At 43.9% G+C, this 19,810-nt stretch overlaps 1 protein-coding gene across 1 annotated transcript in view; it reads left to right on the top strand.

The window, feature by feature from the left end:
• Window positions 1-6,068: 6,068 nt before the first annotated feature.
• ZDHHC15 (zinc finger DHHC-type palmitoyltransferase 15) overlaps window positions 6,069-19,810 on the top strand; it is a 28,407-nt gene continuing 14,665 nt past the window's right edge. The window contains exons 1-9 of the mRNA XM_055727789.1: window positions 6,069-6,294; window positions 9,611-9,637; window positions 12,049-12,143; window positions 13,701-13,821; window positions 14,738-14,807; window positions 15,420-15,452; window positions 16,544-16,664; window positions 17,949-18,081; window positions 19,264-19,390. Coding sequence (XP_055583764.1) covers window positions 6,177-6,294; window positions 9,611-9,637; window positions 12,049-12,143; window positions 13,701-13,821; window positions 14,738-14,807; window positions 15,420-15,452; window positions 16,544-16,664; window positions 17,949-18,081; window positions 19,264-19,390 — 845 coding nt within the window. The 5' untranslated portion in view covers window positions 6,069-6,176. The remainder of the gene's footprint in view (window positions 6,295-9,610; window positions 9,638-12,048; window positions 12,144-13,700; window positions 13,822-14,737; window positions 14,808-15,419; window positions 15,453-16,543; window positions 16,665-17,948; window positions 18,082-19,263; window positions 19,391-19,810) is intronic.

The following is a 19,810-nucleotide window of genomic DNA, read 5'->3' as shown; positions in this document are numbered from 1 at the left end:
AAGAACTGGATCCACACAAGAACTGGGGATCAAAAAGGCCATACTCCCGTTCAGAGATCTGCTCTGTCTGTTGTTCCCACATCTGTCTGCACGTCAGAGGACAGACCTGGGCTGAGGTGTGCAGGGCCACCAGCCAGGGTCGCGTGGGCCGGTCCAGCATGGGATGCTGGACCTGCTGGGCATGTTCGCTGTCTGCAGCAGGGCTCTGGCTGGTGAAGCCTTCTGCCTTGGGAACTGCTTCTGTGCTGTTTTAGAGAGCTGCGCTGACCCTTAGCTGATTCAAACCACCAAAAAGCAGCATTTTCTTTTATTTGTCTTCCCCTCGTGAAATCTGCTGTGCTGCAACCGTCCCGCGCACACGCGTTTTGAAGACAGAGGTTTGCGCAGCGCCAAAGGAGCAGCAGCATGTGCTGCAGGTGGGATTGCCCCCCGCCGCTTGGCCGAGGCAAAAGGAAAAGGCCAACCCATCTGGTTAGCACACTGAGTTACTGCCAGCTAACCTGGTCAGTCCAGCAGCAAACAGCAAATGGCTGTGACAAACGTTCAGGATTCACCTGATAGTTGCAGCAGAGGAGCAGGGATGGGGAAGACAGGTTTGCTGTAGGTGTACAGAATGAAGTTTGTTTTCATGTTTTCCCTTTAAAAGACATGGGAAGATATATATCGATTGTCTAATTAGAAGGATGTTATTTAGGGTGCCAAATGAAGAACTCAGAAAATAGAAAATGTCACGTTTATGGTACTTGGTGTGACTTTTTACCCAGGTCTGCACTGTAAGTGCATTGGATCAGACTTCCAGTCTCTCTGGAGTATATGGAGACAACGGTTGTGGGGAAATATTTCGAACAGTATTTGGGCAGGGGTCTACATGTGACAAAACAAGATTATGGGACCTACCAGCACTGAGACTTGCCTCCTGTCCCTACAGGGACTGAGCAGCTCCTGAGCTGGGTGGGCTGGGATGCAGACCAGCATTGTGCGGGCTCCAGCACCCTCTAATGGCGCAAGCACTTGCTCACCATATGGTCCTTTACCCTTACAAACTGCTGCATTTGCAATAACGAGACAAATTCTGCTGCAAATGGCCACTTTTTCACTTGGTGGCAATTAAAAGTTTCGTAATATTCTAAACAGCTTTGCTTGCAATCTGTGCTGACAGACCTTGCTACATACTCCATATACCCTGCCCGTATTTCCACATGAAGTTATGATAACATTTGAAATTGGGGGATGGGACGACCAAGAAATGTGAGTGAGCAGGAAGCAGGTGATGACTGTGGGCGATAACACCGTGCATGCAGGTTGCAGTTAAAGGCAAGGCAGGTACTACCCTATAGGACAAAGAAAGCTGGGAAACCTATTGGGGGGGGGGAAGTCAATCCACTCCAGTTTCAATATTAGGTAGGATAATTGTTTAAATCTAACTTTTGTCCCAGAGTTGTAGAGAGAGATCTTAAATCTGCTACGTACAAACACAGCTCTACTCACTTGGTTAGAGTTTGGGGTTTTTTTTCTTGGGGTTTTTTTTTGCATCAGGTGATTTTTTTATTTTTTTTTTTTTGCATCAGGTGAGTATGTTCTAGCAGTTTCCTTAATTTACTTTATCCACTGCAAGATAGTATCATGATGTTGTATGCAGATTATGTGGATAAACGTATGATCGGACCACAACTCATGTAAAACGCAGGAGTCCCAGTACAGAGCTGCAAAGTCCTGCTGAAAGTAATGAAAAATAGGTTTTCTTAGGGTTTCTGGGAAGGTGCTAATGTGCAAATGTGACAGCTTATCACATGTAGTGAAGAGTTCTTACTGAATATAACAAAAATACAGCTCGCTTGTAGGTTAGTACTGGTCAATCCTCATTATGCTTTCACCATCTCCCAGAACTTAGCTGGAAAAACAGGGAAGAGGAGGGAAAGCTTTTATAAACTATGACTCTGAGAAATCACCAGTAAAAATAACAGGATCTCTTGCGAAGTCTGAAGATGATCAGTTGCATCTTTTTCTTTTCAAAAGTATTCCCTAATCCTGATTCTTTGGCTTGTTAGTCCTTTGAACTAGCTAACATGACAGCAGTGAAACAAAATTGCTGAATTCCAGCCTGTTGGAAACTAACCATGAAGGCTACCGAACCGCTCCGGCTACAGCAAAAACTGCCACTGCCATTGAAAGCTGTGTCAGCTGCGGTTCATGCTGCAGGAACGACACAGAAAAATCTGGAAGATGGCCAAGATGTTAATCAGTAGTCAGTAGTTACAAAGCTGTGCATGACCAGTCTCTGGACCAGCTCTCTCTTTTTTTCTTTTTTTTTTTTTTTTTTTTCTCACCTGCAATCAACTGCTTAATTTCCATTTTTCTGAAGAAGCTTGGGCTAACTCCTCTGCATGAGCTGGGCGCAGCATTTTTGATACCAAGCCCAAATCTGATATGATTAGATTTAGCATGTGTTGTAAGATTTATCTACTTACCTACAAGTATGGTATGTGATAGGCCAAGATATGATCAAGGTGGGGAGGGCTGCTGTGTTTTCCTAGAATAAGTGACAAAACGGGCCAGCCTTCAGGCCCACAAGCCTTTTTCACATCAGCAGGGAGGTCGGAAGGCAGGGCGCTCAGCTGGCGGCCGGCGTTGCTTTGGGTTCTCTGTTTAGGTCATGGATTATCACATCTTCTTGGATATCTGTCACTGATAAGTAAAACCATGTGTAACCTACCCAGACATAAATATGTCTGACAATTTAAAAAAAAAAAAAAAAAAAAAAAAAAGGTTACACCTTTATTTTACACACAGTAGGTTAAAAGTAGTTTGAAAAGTTAGATCTTCAGAAGGTTTGGCTCACTGCTGTTTACGGCTGCTTTGTAGCCGTCTTCCCACATACCTTCAGGGCTTGCATATATTACAAGCTTAAGCAAGATTTGGAAATGAACAGTAGGGAAAGTAACTTGTGCAACTTTGATTTTCTTAATTAGAATATAATTTCAAAATGCATACTGTGGTGTGTGCACAGTTTCATGTCCAGCACTGGAAATACAAACTGCATTTTCCAGTTGTGTCCTTTAACAGGAAGACACAATTAAGCCATTTTCTACCACGTGTCATTTTTTAAGAACTTTTTCTCAAATGAGAGACAGCATTTCAGTGAAATTGGTACATGTGGTTCTTTGGGGATTTCTGCAATAGGTAAATCGTCGTAAAAGCTGGCACTTGTTTCCTGAGTTTATATTGTTTCCTGATGTATTTTAGCTATTTTTTGGACCAAAGCTAGTGCCATCTTAGCTGGTGTCAGTCTTGCTCCAGTCTGCAGACTACAGCTCTTTGTAAAGATGGGTTTCCTGATGCCCTGGGTCTCTATGGCACTGGTGAGTCACCACCACCTTCCTTTCTTGGAGCACCCAAAAAGTTGTGTTTTGAGAAAAAGCCAATGATTATGATGATAAGTCTTATTTAAATTACCCTAAAGCTGCTAGTACTTGATTTTCTTATCTGCCTGCCTTAGTGCTGTATGTAGTCTTTGCCAACAGTTTTATTAAACAGTCTAGTTACAGGTGTAGATGAAATCACAGCTTTCTGATTTCAGAAGGTTGCTGCTTTGTTTGAAGAGTTGTGTGTGATGTGAATTAGCAGGAAACTGCTCATGGTCAGAATGAAACTTAAAAAGATACAGATACTGCTTAGGATCATCCCATGTCTTCCTAAACCACTCTCTTTAAGTGTTGTAGTTGCAACACCTGTGTGTAGCACAAGTGCTGTCGCCGCTATGGAGCCCAGCAAGGCTATGCATCCAGAGAGGAATCTCTTTACTTTGTAAAACTGGCTGAAGCTCAACTTGAGATTCAACACTGATTTTGAGTAACAGCTGTAGTGTTATTTTCTGAAAAGGATACAAGGTACCTTATACCAGTTATACCTAACTCCACCTGGCAATTTCAAATGGGGAGCTACCATTTGAACCACAAGTGCAAAAAATACCTTATAAGAATCACAAGATTTCAAGGTCGCACGATTATTTTTGTTTTAAAGAGCTGTATTTAGGAATCTCTTACCTCAGATGAGCTCATGTTTATATGACTAAGTCTCCCCTGGAAACCCATGAAACAAAAGAATTTTGAAGATAATCCATGTGGATCTCAGAACACAAAGGAAAACTGGCAGTTGAACAAAAAAAATAGTCTTAGAATTATTTACAGAGGTAGTATCTGAAAATGTCTGCTCAGTTTTAGTGTTCCATTGCTGCATGTCAGATCCTGCTTTATATACACGCATGCAGGAAAGATGTGTCATGGCTGTGCTGTGCCTCCCATCTATACCATTAGCACTCTTGAGATTTGAGGAGAGGAGATCCTCTGAGTTGTTTCAAGTAGTGATTTAGCTTGCAAGAATAATTTAAATCTTACTGTTTGTAAAACATATTGCTGGCAAAAATGTCGGCTTCTCAGCTCTACACAGTGTGGGGAGGGAGAAAGCAAGCAGGCATTTCCATCTTCCACTTCCAAATCCTCAAAACATCGAGTGTACGTGTCCTGAATCCCCTCCCTGAACGCCCCAGCACGGGGCATTTCTCGTTCCATATATACCTGTATATAAAAGACAGACTGTGGATCTCACAGTCGAAGTCAGACATCTGAGATTTTGTGTTTAGGGTTACAGGCAGCTCAAGCCAACACATGTTGTGGTATCTGCAAAGCACTTCTGCTACAGCAGGGCCTATCCAAAAGCTTGGTTAAGCTGGACCACACAGAGAAAATTAAAACTAGTGCCAGAAATGTCAGGTTTTGTATTAAAGAAAGAGTTTAGTAGCCTGAAGGAGAACAATGACTGCATAGACACTGAGCAGGGTAGGGAAGAGGCTGAGCGAGCCGCTGCTTCATTAGTCTACAATTTTTTTTGAGACAATCAGAGGTTGTAGACCATCTCCATTTTAAAATATTGGAAGAACTAAAGATGGAGTTACAGGTGCGGCCTAAGGATTTGTAGGTGATGCTTGAATTCAGGGGCTTGGGCAGGAGAAGGGCCAGTGTGGTACCCGCACTCATGAAGAGACGGGCGGCTAGGGGCAGTACTGCCTGCAGGCTGGCACCGACAGGGAAAGTTCTAGAACAAATTCTGAGGGGAAAAAACTGATGGACCAAGAGGTGACTTGGAAGCGCGGTGAGTTACACCAGGGTTTCATCAGAAGTACGTTCTGTTAAATATAGCGAATAATCTGCTAGATAAATTGTTCTCTTGATGAGAAAACTAATTGCCTTAACAGAGGCAATCTAGTGGATTTAATTAACTGAAGCCTTAACTCAAAACACGTTACTGAATTGGAAATGAGGGAGGTTCCTACGGGAATTCACAGGGGGTTGTGAGCAGGCCCGAGGGAGCGGGGTGGCCGTTCCCCCCTTCATGTTTGACATTAGGTACCCCGTTATCAGCGGAGGGGGGCGGGAGGGGTGGGGGTGGTGTCGCTCCGCTGCACCGGGGCTCCCAAACCTGGCCCCCCCGAATACACCCACCGGGGCCGCGGCCTTGGGGCGAACCCGGGCGCTGCCAGCGCAGGGACAGGCTGGGCCTACGAGGCGAACGAGGCCGGCTTAACGGAACGGTGCGAGATCTCCCAGAAAAACACTTTTCGTATAAGGCTTCCCCAGCCGGCGGGGACGCGGGGCAGGGCACACGGGGCCCTCAGACGGGTGAGGTGCCCGGGGCGCTGCCGCGGGCGGGGGGGGGCCTGGATCGGGTGTGGGCAGCACCGCGGGATGCCGGCCTGCGCCCACCGGACGGGGGCTGCGGAGCGCCCTGCAGCAGGCGGGCACGCCGCCCTGGGGCAGCGCCTGCGCCGGGCCGAGGGGGCTGTGCGAGGCCCGCCCGGTGCGGCGGGGCCCGGCCGCTGTGCCCGGGCCGAAGCGGGAGGGCGGGGACCACCCCCGCCGCGCTGCGGGGGGCCCGGCCCGCCAGGGGGCGCCGCCGCGCCGCGCCCAGTCCCGCCGCCCGCCAGGCCGCTCAGCCGCGCTCCGAGACGCGCCCAGCCCCGCCGCCGAGCGCCGAGCCGCGCCGCCGCCCGCCAGGCCGCTCAGCCGCGCTCCGAGCCGCGCCCAGCCCCGCCGCCGCCCAGCAGGCCGCTTAGCCGAGCGCCGAACCCGCCTCTCAGCCCCGCGCAGGCGGTGCCCGCCGCGGCCGCGATGCGGTGAGGGATGGCTTTGTCGCGGGGGCTGCGGTGCTGCCAGCGGGCCTTCGCCTGGCTGCCCGTCCTCATCATCGCCCTCGTCGTCCTCTGGTCCTACTACGCCTACGTCTGCGAGCTGTGCCTGGGTGAGCGCCCCGGCCGGGCGGCGGGTGGGGCCGGGGGAGCGGGGCCCGGGCCCTCAGCGCCGCCCGCCAGAGCCCGCGGCCCCGGGGCCTGGAACCCCGCGACCTCCGCGGCGGGCGCCTCCTGCCCTCGCCCCCCTCCTCCTCCTCCTCCTCCTCCTCCCCTGCACACTAGCGGCAGGGCCACCCCCCCACCCCGGCCGCCTTCTGCCCCCACACGCTGGGTGCCCGGCGGGCGCCGCGGGCTCCCTCAGGCGCTGCCCCGGTGCCGTGTCCCGGCCCAGCCGCCCTGCCCGGGGCGGGGGATGCGCCCCGCAGCGAAGGCCCTTTGCTGCCCCGCGGGAGCGTCCAGGGGTGGTTTCTCCTGTAAGCGGACACATAAAATCAGCGTGTGCCCCAGACACCCATTTCTTTATAGTCTGAAAAGAAGGCGGGAAAAAACAGGTTACGTTAAATCGCATTCATGAGTCAGGTAACTTGTTATAGTAGCGTGGAAAGCTCTAAAGTTTAGACAGAAAATTTTTGGTATTGGCTGGTAATTGTGTAGTTTAATGTAGCGATTGAACCGTACAGTAGTTGCGAACTTGTGTCTGTCATGTCCCGCTGTAGCCGGTGTGCACAGCCCCTGCGCCCCGCGGGGGGGGGGGGGGGGGGGAGCAGTGCCCACCCAGGGCAGGTGTGGGGGGGGGGGGGCAGTGCCCACCCAGGGCGGGTATGTGGGGGGCAGGTGTGGTGTCCCCCCCCCGGGCAGGGCCGGCCGGGCACAGGCGGACGGGGTCTTCAGGATGGTGGTCTGAGGCGTTTCTGTGGAAAGCGCTGCCTCTTGGATCTGCACGGCACACTTAAATCACATTTTTTGTTAGGGGTGCCAGTGCAGTAAGATGTATTGCTTTTTCTCGATAGGGACTAAAATGAAACACAGCTTCTTTGATCTGTTTTAACTGGCAGCTAGGCAAAAACCCCAAATAATTAATAACATTTTATTCTGTCTCTGAGATCATGGGCTGCTGCTTTCTAGAATTCACACGGAACGGTATCTCCAATGTGCGTGTAACTGTCAGTTACACCGCATGACAAAAAATTGTTTTTGTGAAATGCTGTTAATCTTTTGAAATACGCTTTGTTTGCAGTGCTGTGCAAAGTCAGTAACATTTAACACTGATTAATTCCAAGTCTCCGTGCAGGTCTCAGAAGAGACTGCTGATTTCAGTGAGGGTTGGATGGGGCCTGTGTTGCTCTGCAAATGCTGGTTAAGCTGGCAGGAGCTTGCCTTACTGCCTAAAATCACAGCTTAAAATCACTCCTTTGCCCACACCCTTCTATTTTTTTGCCTTATTTTTTTCTCACATGCGTTTTATTTGTGTGTGGAGGCGTTTATCCGTACAGAAGTTGAAACGACTAGATTAATTATTTTAGGATTTGAATATGAAGTGTTGGCATATGCAGTTACTTGAAAACCAGCTCTCGGGACATTCTGTCTTGCCCAGATTTCTAATGTAGCAAGGCTTTATGTGTTGGCTTTGCTTTTTTTTTCTCATGTTTCCATTGTGTATTGCCATTTTGGCTGTTCCAACGTAAATAGTAGATGCTTTGTTTGGATTCTTGATTTTTATCTTTAGTTGTGCAGACTGCTGATGATTAAAAGTAGCGTGGGACTGATGTCCTAGAGCTATCTCATGATACTGGGTTTTAAATGTTCAGTGACTGGTATGGCCAACAAGTCATACTCCAGAGGAGGCCTTGGTTTCACGTCTGGTTGGTGGTTGCTGCTGCAGTGGGAGCAATGGCCCAGTGTTATTCGATAAAACCTTTTATATAATCTTTCTTTAGGAGTGTGCTCTTTTCTCAAGTAAAATCCTTAGAAGGGCTATGCTGCAAGTCCAGCGTACTTCAGGAGGAAACCAAGGAGTATTTGTGAAAAGCTGATGTACTTTTCATAGTTTGATTCACAGCAAACCAAAGGGAAACCTAAAGGTTTCCTAACAGTCTTGTTCGTCTGAAATTGAGTGTGTAGAGACACAGCAAATACTTGGTCTCTTTTTTCATCTACGTTGTTGTGTGTCACAGAGCTTGCAGATCAAATTTTTTTGTTAGCGTGGTTTTTTAAGAAATGCTACTTTCATTAGTAAAAGCAGAACCTCTCGGTTTCTACTCTGATTGTCGTTTTCCAAGTTTGTTATTCAAGTAAGATGATAAAATGAATCCTGGAAGAGCAGAGTCTCTTTTCAGGCGCTGGCTGTAGGCTAGAAGTAAAAGGCTCCAATCCTTCAATTGCTGCTTCTTCTGTACAGCCTTAACAGAGTCACTTAAGGGGTGACCACTGGTACGTGTAATCTCTCAAATCTTTTGAGAGTCTTCCAACAATATGATCGTACTGTTGTAAGGTTACTGTGCCTCTGGGAGATGATCTGTGGCCACTAGTTTCCTTTCATTCCTCTGTTCTTCCAAGGAGCAACACGTTTCAGTTGCAACCGTTAGGTTGAAGACTATGAACTCGATATAAGGGGCTCCCACCCCATGAACACCTTTGTCCTCCAAGCAGTGTTCTGCCAAGATATCACAGAACTGCTCTGTTTTCAGTTAACAAAAGATGTCTTTATCATTTTCTGTTAAACTTGGATGACGGCTTTTAAAATAATGAATGTATTTTAAAATAATCTGTAGAAGATGGTGTTAAGCAATGTACCTTTTGCAGGTTCTTCTAAGTGGTTCTGTTAGTAGGGACTGCTCCTATGGTAAAGTAAGGAGGGGTTGTAAAAGCTCTGCTAGTAGAAAGTGTAAAAATAATTGAGTCATTGCAGTGTATTCCATCTTGCTGACTAGGCCAAAGCTGAGACAATTTGTAATTTTTTATTTATGCTGATGCAGAAATGCATAGGGCATTGCTTACTGTGGAGGATCAAGACCACCTAGAGACTAGTGCAAAGCAGGCTACAAGTACGTGCTTCTAAGTACGTGCATAGAGATGCTGTTTGCACAGTTGCTAGAGGAGCCCTGGTGATCTTGTCACGTCACTGTCACCAGTGGATTTTGGGCATATTTCGAATGTACAAATATGCAAAATATATTTTATAACAAGGGAAAATACAGCATAAGTAGCAGTTACTGAACATCTTGTTGTGGGTGTCATTTGCGTGAGTAAGCTGGGAATTGTTATGGATGCTTTAGATTTGATGTTAAATTGTAGGCTCTCTTTTTGTCTGTTGAATTTGAACTTTTTTCCCTAAAATGACTGTATTTCAAATAGAAATACTATTTGTCACAAACTTTTTGGGGAGCCCTATTTGCTCTGTAGACATTTATTTTTTTTCTTTTTCAGTGACTCTGAGTAACCCTGTGGAAAAAGGTATGTGCATTCAATTTACCATTTGATATTCAGTCCTTGTGTAAAAAGATTTGCAAATGTTCTAGTTGAAATATCAAAAATGCTTTCCATCAGTTTTTTTAACCTTGCATACTCTTTCAGTGTTTTCTTCCTCTAATTTCCCATTCAGGAGGTATACAGCATGTGTTGTTATACGTGCTGTAACTTTTGGATGTATTGGGAAACGCCCGTTTAGTCACAGTGTAAGTAGAAGAACATGAAAAGGCTTTGATCCCTTTTACACTTTCAGAAAAAACGACATACCACCCACGCACCTTTTCTCCCTTTCTGTTCTTCGTTTTCAGAGCTGATTGTACAAGCTAAACACAAAAGAGTAGGTCTGTTCTGTGGCTCACCTATTTTTTTTCCCCACTGTTTTATTTGATCTCTCAGTGGAAGCTATTTTAAATGTTTTTTTATGGGGAGGCTTTTGCAAAAGACTTTTTGCTCAGTTCTGCTGTTGACTGCTAACCATATATTGAGTTGCAACACAGTAACTTTCAGTTACTACCACAGATGAGGTAGAGCAAAAGTTTTTGTCTCGTTATTATTTGGCTTGAACACTTCCTGGATCCGTTGGGTAGTACAGGCTGATGGGCATTGTTCTGAGCTCCCGGGCACAGTACTTTGAGGCCGCTGAACGAGTGGGGCAGAGCAGCAGGATCACTGGATGAAGCTGATGCATTGCTGGAGGCCACAGACATGTTCTAAGAATAAGGAGTTAGTGGCCATTTTAGTATTCCTCTTCGTCTTTCCTGGAGGTGCTTTGGAGGCAGGCTAATATGGGTGGCCTCTTACCTCCATTTCTTCTTCCAGGGTTATGAAGGATAGAAGTAGGTGTAGTGGTTTTCAGCTGGCAAGTTGTTTCCGGAAGAAAAATGCCAGCTGATACTTTAAAGATCCTCCAGGTTGCTACATCAAGTAAATTGTTTCCTCCAAAGACCTGTCCTAGTGTTTGAAACTTTACAGAGAAACTACAGAAAGCATGATGTTAATGATTACTCAGCAGAAGAAAGTTACTAGTTGCCTAATCTGTTAGTGTATCTCCAGGTCAGCTTCCTCTAACATGCTGCTGTATTGCTTTATCCGTAACATTGAACCTGTTGCAAGATTTATCTCCTTACTTACTAATTTAAAAATGACTGAGCTCCATCTGCATGTAGTATAAGGATAACGTGTCAAACAAACGTAAGATCATAATAATGAATTATCATTGATTCATGGATCATTCGCACAATCCATCACGTTCTTGTGAGGTGTGTCAGATCATTTGTCATCTCATTAGAAACTCTCAAAGCTGTGTTTGGCCTTTTTACCAATTACATTTTCACACAGTCAGCCTTGTCTAAGAAGTTAGGAATTGTTTGGGCTTTAGACTTCTCTTTCCACTAGCAGTAGTTACTTTAATCTTAGTTTCATTTAAGCTTTGAATTCTAGAAAGGGGGGAAATGAGGTGGTTCTTATGATTAAATGGTGTGTTTAAATAAAACTCTTTTGTAACCGTTTGATAATGTCTTAAGTCAGTCAAGTATTAAAGAAATAACAATCGAATAGTTTGTGTAGCTGAAGGATAGCTGTCCTTTGGCTCTCTGAACCACAGTATGCCTGCTTATGCCCAAAGGCTTGGAAATAAAGTTTGCATATTGAAATAAGATTACTTTGATGCATGCTGGATTTCACGTGATAATGTTGTGTCTAGTGGATTACAATTCTTTCTCAGTAATCACAAGGCCGGTTTTGTTCAGTTTGAGGGATGTTTTCCTGATTTGTTTTACTGTATCAACTGTGGCAAATCTAAAAGATGTTTAATAAGAGATTTGATTTTTTTCTGGTGATATAAAGCTATGCTAGAGCATATTCTCTCTCTCAAATCTCAATGCAAGTGGTGAAGAATGCGTTGCACAAGTGGATGGTACACTGATAATATGGTATTGAGATTTTAAGTGCATTTACTAGCAACTGAACCCAAAATGTGGTGATGCTGGAGTATTGCAGTATTGACTTTATGCTGCTCAGCACCAGCCAGTTCTGCTTTACCTGTGCCTAGGAATCCTGTCATTCCCAGTGACAGAGGGTTGTCACCCGTCCTGTGGGTGAACTCTTACAGCTGTGTCCTTCTTCACCCACCAAATTGGATCGTGTAAGAAGGGGAGGCTTGTGAGATAGGTAACCCCTAACTGCAGCAACAGATCTCTGAAATTTTACTGGCCTGTTAACCAGAAGGTTTAACTGAATTGCAGTACCGGTTGGCACTGTAAATCTTCCTTTTTCCCTTTTTTTCTTTTTTCTTTTGTCATTGTTGTGCAAGATTGGAATTATGCCCGTCATGGATGAAACTTTTGCTTAAGAAGTCATTGTTCTGCTTCTGTTTTTTGTTTTGTTTTGTTTTTTAGTGGCCTATCTTATAATATTCCATATTCTCTTTGTGCTCTTTGTGTGGACATATTGGAAGTCTATTTTCACTCTCCCGGTGCAGCCAGGCAAAAAGGTAAGAGTCCAAGCGCTTTTCATTCATTGCAGAATGCAAACAGGAATACTAAAGAGAACTCAAAAAACCTTCAGTCTAGTTGATCTGGGCAAATGGTTGGATTTCTTAAAGAGGTGGAAACTGACCTAGAGTTGTCCATAAAACCTGAGTAATTTACCATTCTGACAATCCTTTAACTCCCCAAAGAGCATGATTTAAATCAGAGATGGTGTTAGCTTTTAAAGGTGCCTTTTCAGGTGTTCCAGGAGCCAATAGGACTTGTCATGTTGAGCATAATAGGACTGATGACTATTAACTTACAGATTTATAGTGTCGTTGATCTCTAAGCACTTAACAAGTTGCAGGCCAAATCCTGAGGACCTTCCTTAACCTCGCCTTCCTGGAGTCTGCTGAGTAAGGACCTTCAGATTTGTTTTTCACTTCCCATGGAAGAGGTTGGAGGTGGAAATGGGTGCATCTGAGATGATGGTGGGGTTTCTTGGTCCCTTGAGCCAGATTGTTGTGGTGCGTATGTGAATGTTCAGTGTCCCACCAAAGCCCGGCACTGCCTGCTCTGCTGGGAGCCCTTTGCCGGCTGCAGTAAGCCTCTTTGTGGTGGGGAAGTCTGCTTTGTTTGTCAGACTCTCTCTGGTGTCAGTGAGGGGTAGAAGAATAATTTTCCTTTTAAATGTGGTGAGATTCTGATGTCGCCTGCCTGCGGCAGTGCGGGCTGTGGCTATGTGCATACCATATGGCTTTTAATTTGGTCCTAGATACACACATAGCTCCAGTCCTTGTACTGCCCTGCTCAGCAGCATCATGAAAGATAAATACAGCAATATACTGTGGTGAAGAGAAACAGGGGTTCACTGTGACAGCGGTAGATTGTTTCATGAATAATACTGGAGTTAAGGGTTTGGTATTGTTTTTTTAACATAGGTGACATTTTAGGACAGGAGTGTGACTTAGTGGTTTGAGCACAGGACAGTCAGAGGCAGATACTTGTTTCAATTCTTTTTCTGCCAAATACTTACTTTCTTGTGTTGCTCAGATTTATTTTTTTTTTTTCATTTGGTTTTACCTCTCTATGCAATACTAATAGAACACTATATTTGGAGCAATAGAATGAAGTTGATGTTTGTCTGGCACTCCAAATATACATGTCCATAATAGGATCCTAATTACAAGACTGTAACTTTAAAAATAATAACTAATCCCAGTTTTAGAAATATAAAACTGTGGCTGGGACAGGTTCTTACACACGAGGGAATTGCTTGAAGTGCCCTTATCACGGTTAGTAGTGTTATTCGTGAAAAATAGTAATCTAAGGCAGCACTAGTAGCAATTATAGTACGTTGATTTGTGATCCTTAATTTCACTTTTGTGTTTCTTACTGATGTATTGCATTGTATTCTGGCTGTTCAGCACTTGCTACCTCTCTTTGTCTTCTTAACAAACATGTTTTCACATTAGATAAATCTCATGAGAAGGAGTGGGAGGTAATAACGTTTCCAAACTGGTCTGTGTTTGAAATATAGACTCTGCTGCCCATGGGTAACTGCTCCTCTCTGCTTCTAGTACCATATGTCCTATGCTGACCAAGAACGCTACGAAAATGAAGAAAGGCCAGAGGTACAGAGGCAAATTCTCGCCGAAATCGCCAGGAAGTTGCCGGTGTACACAAGAACAGGGAATGGAGGTCAGCTAAGCAGAGAGCTTTGTTCCTCTAAAGCTAACCAAGCACGCTAAAGTAGCATATGCTGGCAATCCAGACGATACTGCCGATCAACAGGGCGTTCCTAACGCCACTGCGTGCACGGAGTAACTCTTGTACAAGTAATGCCAATGCCTTTTCTCTCGGGTTTTATGCTTGGGAAAACAAAAAACCTTGAACACTTCTGCTCATCTCCAGTGGAGTGCCAGGTGCTGCCTTTGAGAAGCAATATCTGCAGTTCAAAAGCCTACTTATGTTGTCTGCTTTTTTATTTTATATTTTATCTTAATTGCAAATAAATTGCACATAATATAAAATTATGTATATTATATTATATGCAAATGACTATTGTCTAATAGTAATAGAATGACAAAATCCGTAGTTGTTTCTACTTAGAATGGATCTAGCTTAGAGATGCAGGGCATAATTCTGTGAAAAGATTTCTGGACCTTGTTTGGTGATTAAATGCGTACGGTGCCTCTTTCAAAGCTTGAAAGAAATCGGTGTTAATACTGGAGGCTCTGCCCTGTTCATGTCTGTCAGACAAGCCAGAGCATTCTGAAGGAGAGACCTGCTGTCCAGGCAATTACCAACATGGAATGCTTGTAAAGTCTGAGTAAATGTGGAGGCCAGAGGGAAGTGTACACTTGTGGTTTATCGCTTTTAAGCTGGTTGTGTGCTTTGCAGTGAGGATTGTTCCCCGCACCTGCGAGTCTCCAGAAGAATTATGAGCCTTGCTTATCTGATTGTGACCTGGCAGCAAAAATCAGCTGCAAATGCACTCCTCTTTTGAAGTGATAGAGGAAAGAGCGTGAATAGTTGGGAAGTGAGTGGAATCTTAACTAACGTGTGAAAAAAGAACAGCTTTCAATTTTTGGTATTAATGTGTCTTTCATTTCAGGTATTCGATTCTGTGATAGATGCCTGCTAATAAAACCCGATCGCTGTCACCATTGTTCCGTCTGTGCCATGTAAGTTACTGGACAGTTCTTCACTGAAGTGAGTAGAGTCACCATGAAGTGATGCGAAGGGGCTGGCCCTTCCCGTGTCTTTTTACACAGGAAGGTACCCAAGTACCTCTGCTCCTGCTGCAGGCACCGGCGCGTGCTCCCATGGGGCAGCACCAGCAGTCACATTTCTGCTCTTTGGGGCCCTGAAGCGTTTCCAGTTCCCACACTTGGAAGTGTATCAGTTCCTAGAAAGCATGCCACCTAGTGAAAATTAACTGGTTAACCTAGGCAGGGTAAAATAAATGATGATTTTGACTTCTTTGGGTTTTTTTCCCCCCTTAATATTCCAGGCCTTTACCTGTGGTATTTTCCAAAAGTTTTAAGCCTTCTAGGGCAGAAAACATTTCTATGTCTCTTTATCTTGCAGAGTACCAAGGACATTGGTTGATCTTGAGCAGTAATAAATCTTCTGTCTTAAATTGATACTTACCTTAAGAAATTAAAAGAGACAGTATCATCTTGAGCTTGTGTCATGTGGAGAGCTCACAAAAAAGAGGCTTTTGATGTTGATCTGCAGTTGGCAGTCAAGTACCAAATAAAAATCTTCAGTTTTCCTTTTTTGTCCTTTTGCAGATGCGTGCTAAAAATGGATCATCACTGTCCGTGGTACGTCCTAGATACTGGTTTGTAGTTTTCTGAAAAGAAAGGCCGTTAAAATACATTTCCTTCACAGAATAGTGTCTGTATGCCTCTTTCATTTTAGACCATGCATCTCCTTATGTTGGGAAATACATAAAACAATTACACTTTGAAATTGCCTGAAATGTTTTACATTTTGAAAGACAAATCATTTGTGTTTGTTCCATAAACTATGTGTAAAAAGCTGTTACATAAACATAATCTGTAACCCAACTGCTAATCAACTCTTCGACTATTACTCAAATTTTAAAGGGACTTCAGCTTAGCCTTTAATTTTGGGTATATAATATTTCAGCATGTAGTTGGTGGATGCTTTCCGTGGTAATATTTGCACGTAGATTGTTTCTGAAATGATGCCTGCCACCTGTGCATGGTAGAGACACTTAGTTTAGAATCGGTGCATGGATGAATTAAGCTTTACACTTTTTGAGAAATGCTGCCACTAAGTTTCTTAAACTCCTCCTTTTTTTAAAAAAGGAAGATTTCAGAAATCAGAAGCAGGACAACATTTCCCCACCTGAACCTCCCTAGTAAACCTAAACTATTAGAGGATTTTTCAAACCTGAGTTCTGAGACAAACGCCTGCTATTTTCTCCAGCACTCCCTTGTTCATTTTTAGAATTTTTCTGTGCATGGAGAATTATAATCCAATTTGGGTTTATTTGGTTTGTATGTAAGCAAACAAGTAGTGGCGAATCTGGCTCCTGAGTTTTGCAAATGAATTAAGTAACACAGAAATCCCAGATCTGATTACCTTTGCAAACAAGAAACAGCCATGAGTCGTTAGAGCCTGTCTCCGTGACAAATTTACCAGTGGTACCAACTTCAAAACAGATTCCCAGACTATGAACTGTCCTTTTACCCGGCATAGCAAGGAGTCTGCCAGAGAAAAGCAGAGGCTGTAGTTATATTGCACTGGGGCCACTACGGGGAGCTCTTGATTGATGAAACTGTCTTGTGTAATCAAGGGGCTGAATAAAACCAAAGATTGTAGTACTCATTGTGTTGCAACCGTGTGCTTTACACATCCTGATTTCAACTTTGCTTTTGTTCTCTAGGGTGAATAACTGCATTGGATTTTCTAACTACAAATTCTTTCTACTGTTCTTAGCCTATTCTTTGTTGTATTGCTTGTATATTGCTGCAACAGTCTTCAAGTATTTCATTAAGTATTGGACAGTAAGTTGTGAAATCTGGTTACTTCTGCATATCCTGTGAGTCTCGTGGGGTTTAGTCACTCTTGTTACTTTTTTGCTTTTGGTCAGTGGAGGGTCTGCATTTCTTCTGTAAGGTATTTTCCTGTGCCCTGTTTTGAGTATAACTCCGATTATATGTCTGAAATGCACAAAGAGAGAAGCAAACCTACTTCAGGAATTTCAAATTGCAGAGTTAGCTTCTGGCAAAGAAGTTATATCCTTTTCCTGTTCTTGTGTTTGCATGTATGTATCTCAGAATCTCCGGTATCAAAGTATAACATCCTGGCACTGTCTGTACGTATTTACTGAACATGAAAAAAAGTATCTTTTAGTCCACATATGACTCCTTTCTCAATTTAAAAGCAGACTGAAATAAAGGATGCTTCTTACTCCGTTATCGGTTACCACTCATATGCAAGCAATGCCAACTGACAGTCCCAGTAAGAGGCTGGCCTTTTGTCACTAATTTGTTTATGTCCCCTCTGCTGCTTGACTCTGACTGTGTTTAAGTAACTTAACTTTGCTGTGCATTAATTTATTAAAGATCTGTCGGTTTAATGGCTAATCACTAAAATGCCTCCCGAGATGCTCGTGGGGCATGCGTGGGAATTGTCGCTTGTGCTAAGAAAGGTGCAGAGACTTGAGCTCTGTGGCTGCTTATATGGGATGAGCAAAGGCCGAGATGTGGTATTTTACTCTGAGGCCCCCACAGCCTCTCTGTAGATGTACGCGTACGAGGACCTCTGGCACTTGACTCTTCTACTGTAGCAAGGAGCAAGGGCTGCTTCTGCTTGTAAGGTCCCGCTTGGCTTTTAGACTTTCCCAAACCACCTGGCTCAGTTCTAACGCTACCTGGTTGCTGTAGCTATGCAGGCTGGGTTTTCTGGGCGTGACTTATACTGCAGGAGGTGCAGGGTTTAATGTATGCACAGGAAACTCGGCAGAACGTAAACACGGCTTCAAGAGCGCGTCTGCTTATTTCCCCGTGGGCATGTTTCTTGTGGGAAGCTGGGACTGTACTGGCTCTGTTACGCACAGAAAGCTAGTAGTGAGACCCCCCTCTTTCTGCTGGGGTTCCTGGAGGGGAAATGTACCCGATCATTTCTTTGTCTCTTCTTGCACTTTATAGTGAGCTGTGACTCTTGTGTATACCAGTTTGAGAACTCCAGATAGGATTTTTAGAGGATATCTTTCTTCTCTCTAGGAACAAAGAATTTCCAGCTTTTATTTGCTCCTGTCACTTGTTCTGTGGTGCTTTTCCTTCCAGGGTGAGCTGACTAACGGACGTTCCAAATTTCACGTCCTTTTCCTTCTCTTTGTGGCGGTCATGTTCTTCGTAAGCCTTATGTTTCTGTTTGGCTACCATTGTTGGCTCGTTAGCAGAAACCGTTCTACTTTAGGTAAGGCCCTTATATGTAGTCTTTAAGTGAGTGCCACACACTAAAAGTGCCATAGCAAGAAAATAAATAAATAAATCAGGCATTTGTGTTCTACATCTGTGCTTTCCCACTGCCTCATGAGGGGAGGAAGATTTAAGATTTTGGCACAGTGCTGCAGATATTTGTCACTTCAAATAAGCTACGTTTATTAGCTGGTGTGACAAAAGCTTTGTTAGGGAAACAAGAGCCTTGAAGTGTAAAAGTCCAATTATAAAAATGTTATGCATATGTATAGCTACATTTGCTGTGAAATGAGTGCAGCTTTTCAGGAATAATGGTTCTTTATGCTCATATGCTGGAGTGCATCCTAAACCAGCTTAGTAAGCTTGGGAAAACAGTGCCCATCTTCATTGACAAGGCAAAGAAGTTACGACTGTGAAACCAGTGAAATGAAAATCTGAAACTGCCTGATCTTGTCAAGTGATTTTTTTGTTTTTCCTCAGATACATGTTGTTCAGTTTTTAAAGCTTTTTGAATAAAGTTTTCTAACAGAAGACATACTGTCATGAGTTTGAGCAAATATTCAGATTTTATACAGTTATTAACTTTAAAACCTATTCCCTGGGGTGCTGAAGCTGATCTATCCTGAACATCAGATCTCTGTAGCAGCTTAGAAGGTAGATAAAATTGTTTCTAGTGCACTCTAGGTTCTCCTCCCCTCTCTTTTTCATTTTATGTCTCACCATAACAGAGGGTGTATTTGCATATGTTTGCTTCTAATTCCTGTTTATTATATCATTAATTGGATGAGGCAATTGAAATCTCCAATGCCACTTCTGAAATACGCATTGAAGACCAACCTACTTAATTCTGCAGATTTTTTACTTAGAAATTTCTACCTGTTGAATTTCAACAAGTCTCATACAAAGGTCTTTTGATGCTACTCTCTAGATTAAACAGTTTGTACTTCAGTTTGACTGTTTTGTATGGTTCAGTTGCAAAACCAAATTCCTACCTTCGGTTTAAGTCTTTACAGGCTTGCAAAATAAAAAAGCTATTCTTTTCAAACTTTATATCTTTGTAATGCTAGCTCATAATCTGTGAAATCATGTTATCTTTAGATGGCTACAACATGCATAATCCTGTTTCAGAGTGTTTGGCATTGATTTTAATTTTTTTCACTGAAATTGCATCTGTGTGTAGAGGCTTTCTCAGCTCCAGTGTTTCAAAATGGCCCAGATAAAAATGGATTCAATCTTGGCTTTGTAAAGAATCTTCAGCAAGTGTTTGGAGAAGAAAAAAAGCTCTGGTTACTACCTATCGCCTCTAGGTAAGTAATAATCAAGTCAGTGCTGAAAGCTTACACAATTAACTGGAGAGACTGACTTCTAAATGTCTCCTGTAGCCTTATGTGTTACACCTATTATTGTGTGGCTTGGCTGGGTATTACTGTGCATCGTTGTAAATGCACAGCAGACATCTTCTGCGTTAATGCTGCTCACCAGAAGTCTGGAAGGGAAAGGTTTGTGGGGGGTGCATGGGCTGCACAGGGTGTATGAACTCAGCCTGCACTCCTGGGGCACGTACGTGGATGGGTGTGAACTTCAGAGATGCTCTTTTCTTCATCTGTCGGACTCCTCTGCCTGAAACAGACTTTAGGTTTCTTAATGTAGGGGAAGGTGTTGTTTTGGCACTTAGACCAATAGTAAGGTACGCTGGAATTTAATTCCTTTAGTAACTGGGTACAATT

The sequence above is a fragment of the Falco cherrug genome, chromosome 15 (assembly GCF_023634085.1).
Source record: "Falco cherrug isolate bFalChe1 chromosome 15, bFalChe1.pri, whole genome shotgun sequence".
In the NCBI taxonomy this organism is placed as follows: Eukaryota; Metazoa; Chordata; class Aves; order Falconiformes; family Falconidae; genus Falco; species Falco cherrug.
The sequence above is the reverse complement of the archived record's forward strand: the minus strand, read 5'-3'. Positions and strand labels throughout refer to the sequence as shown.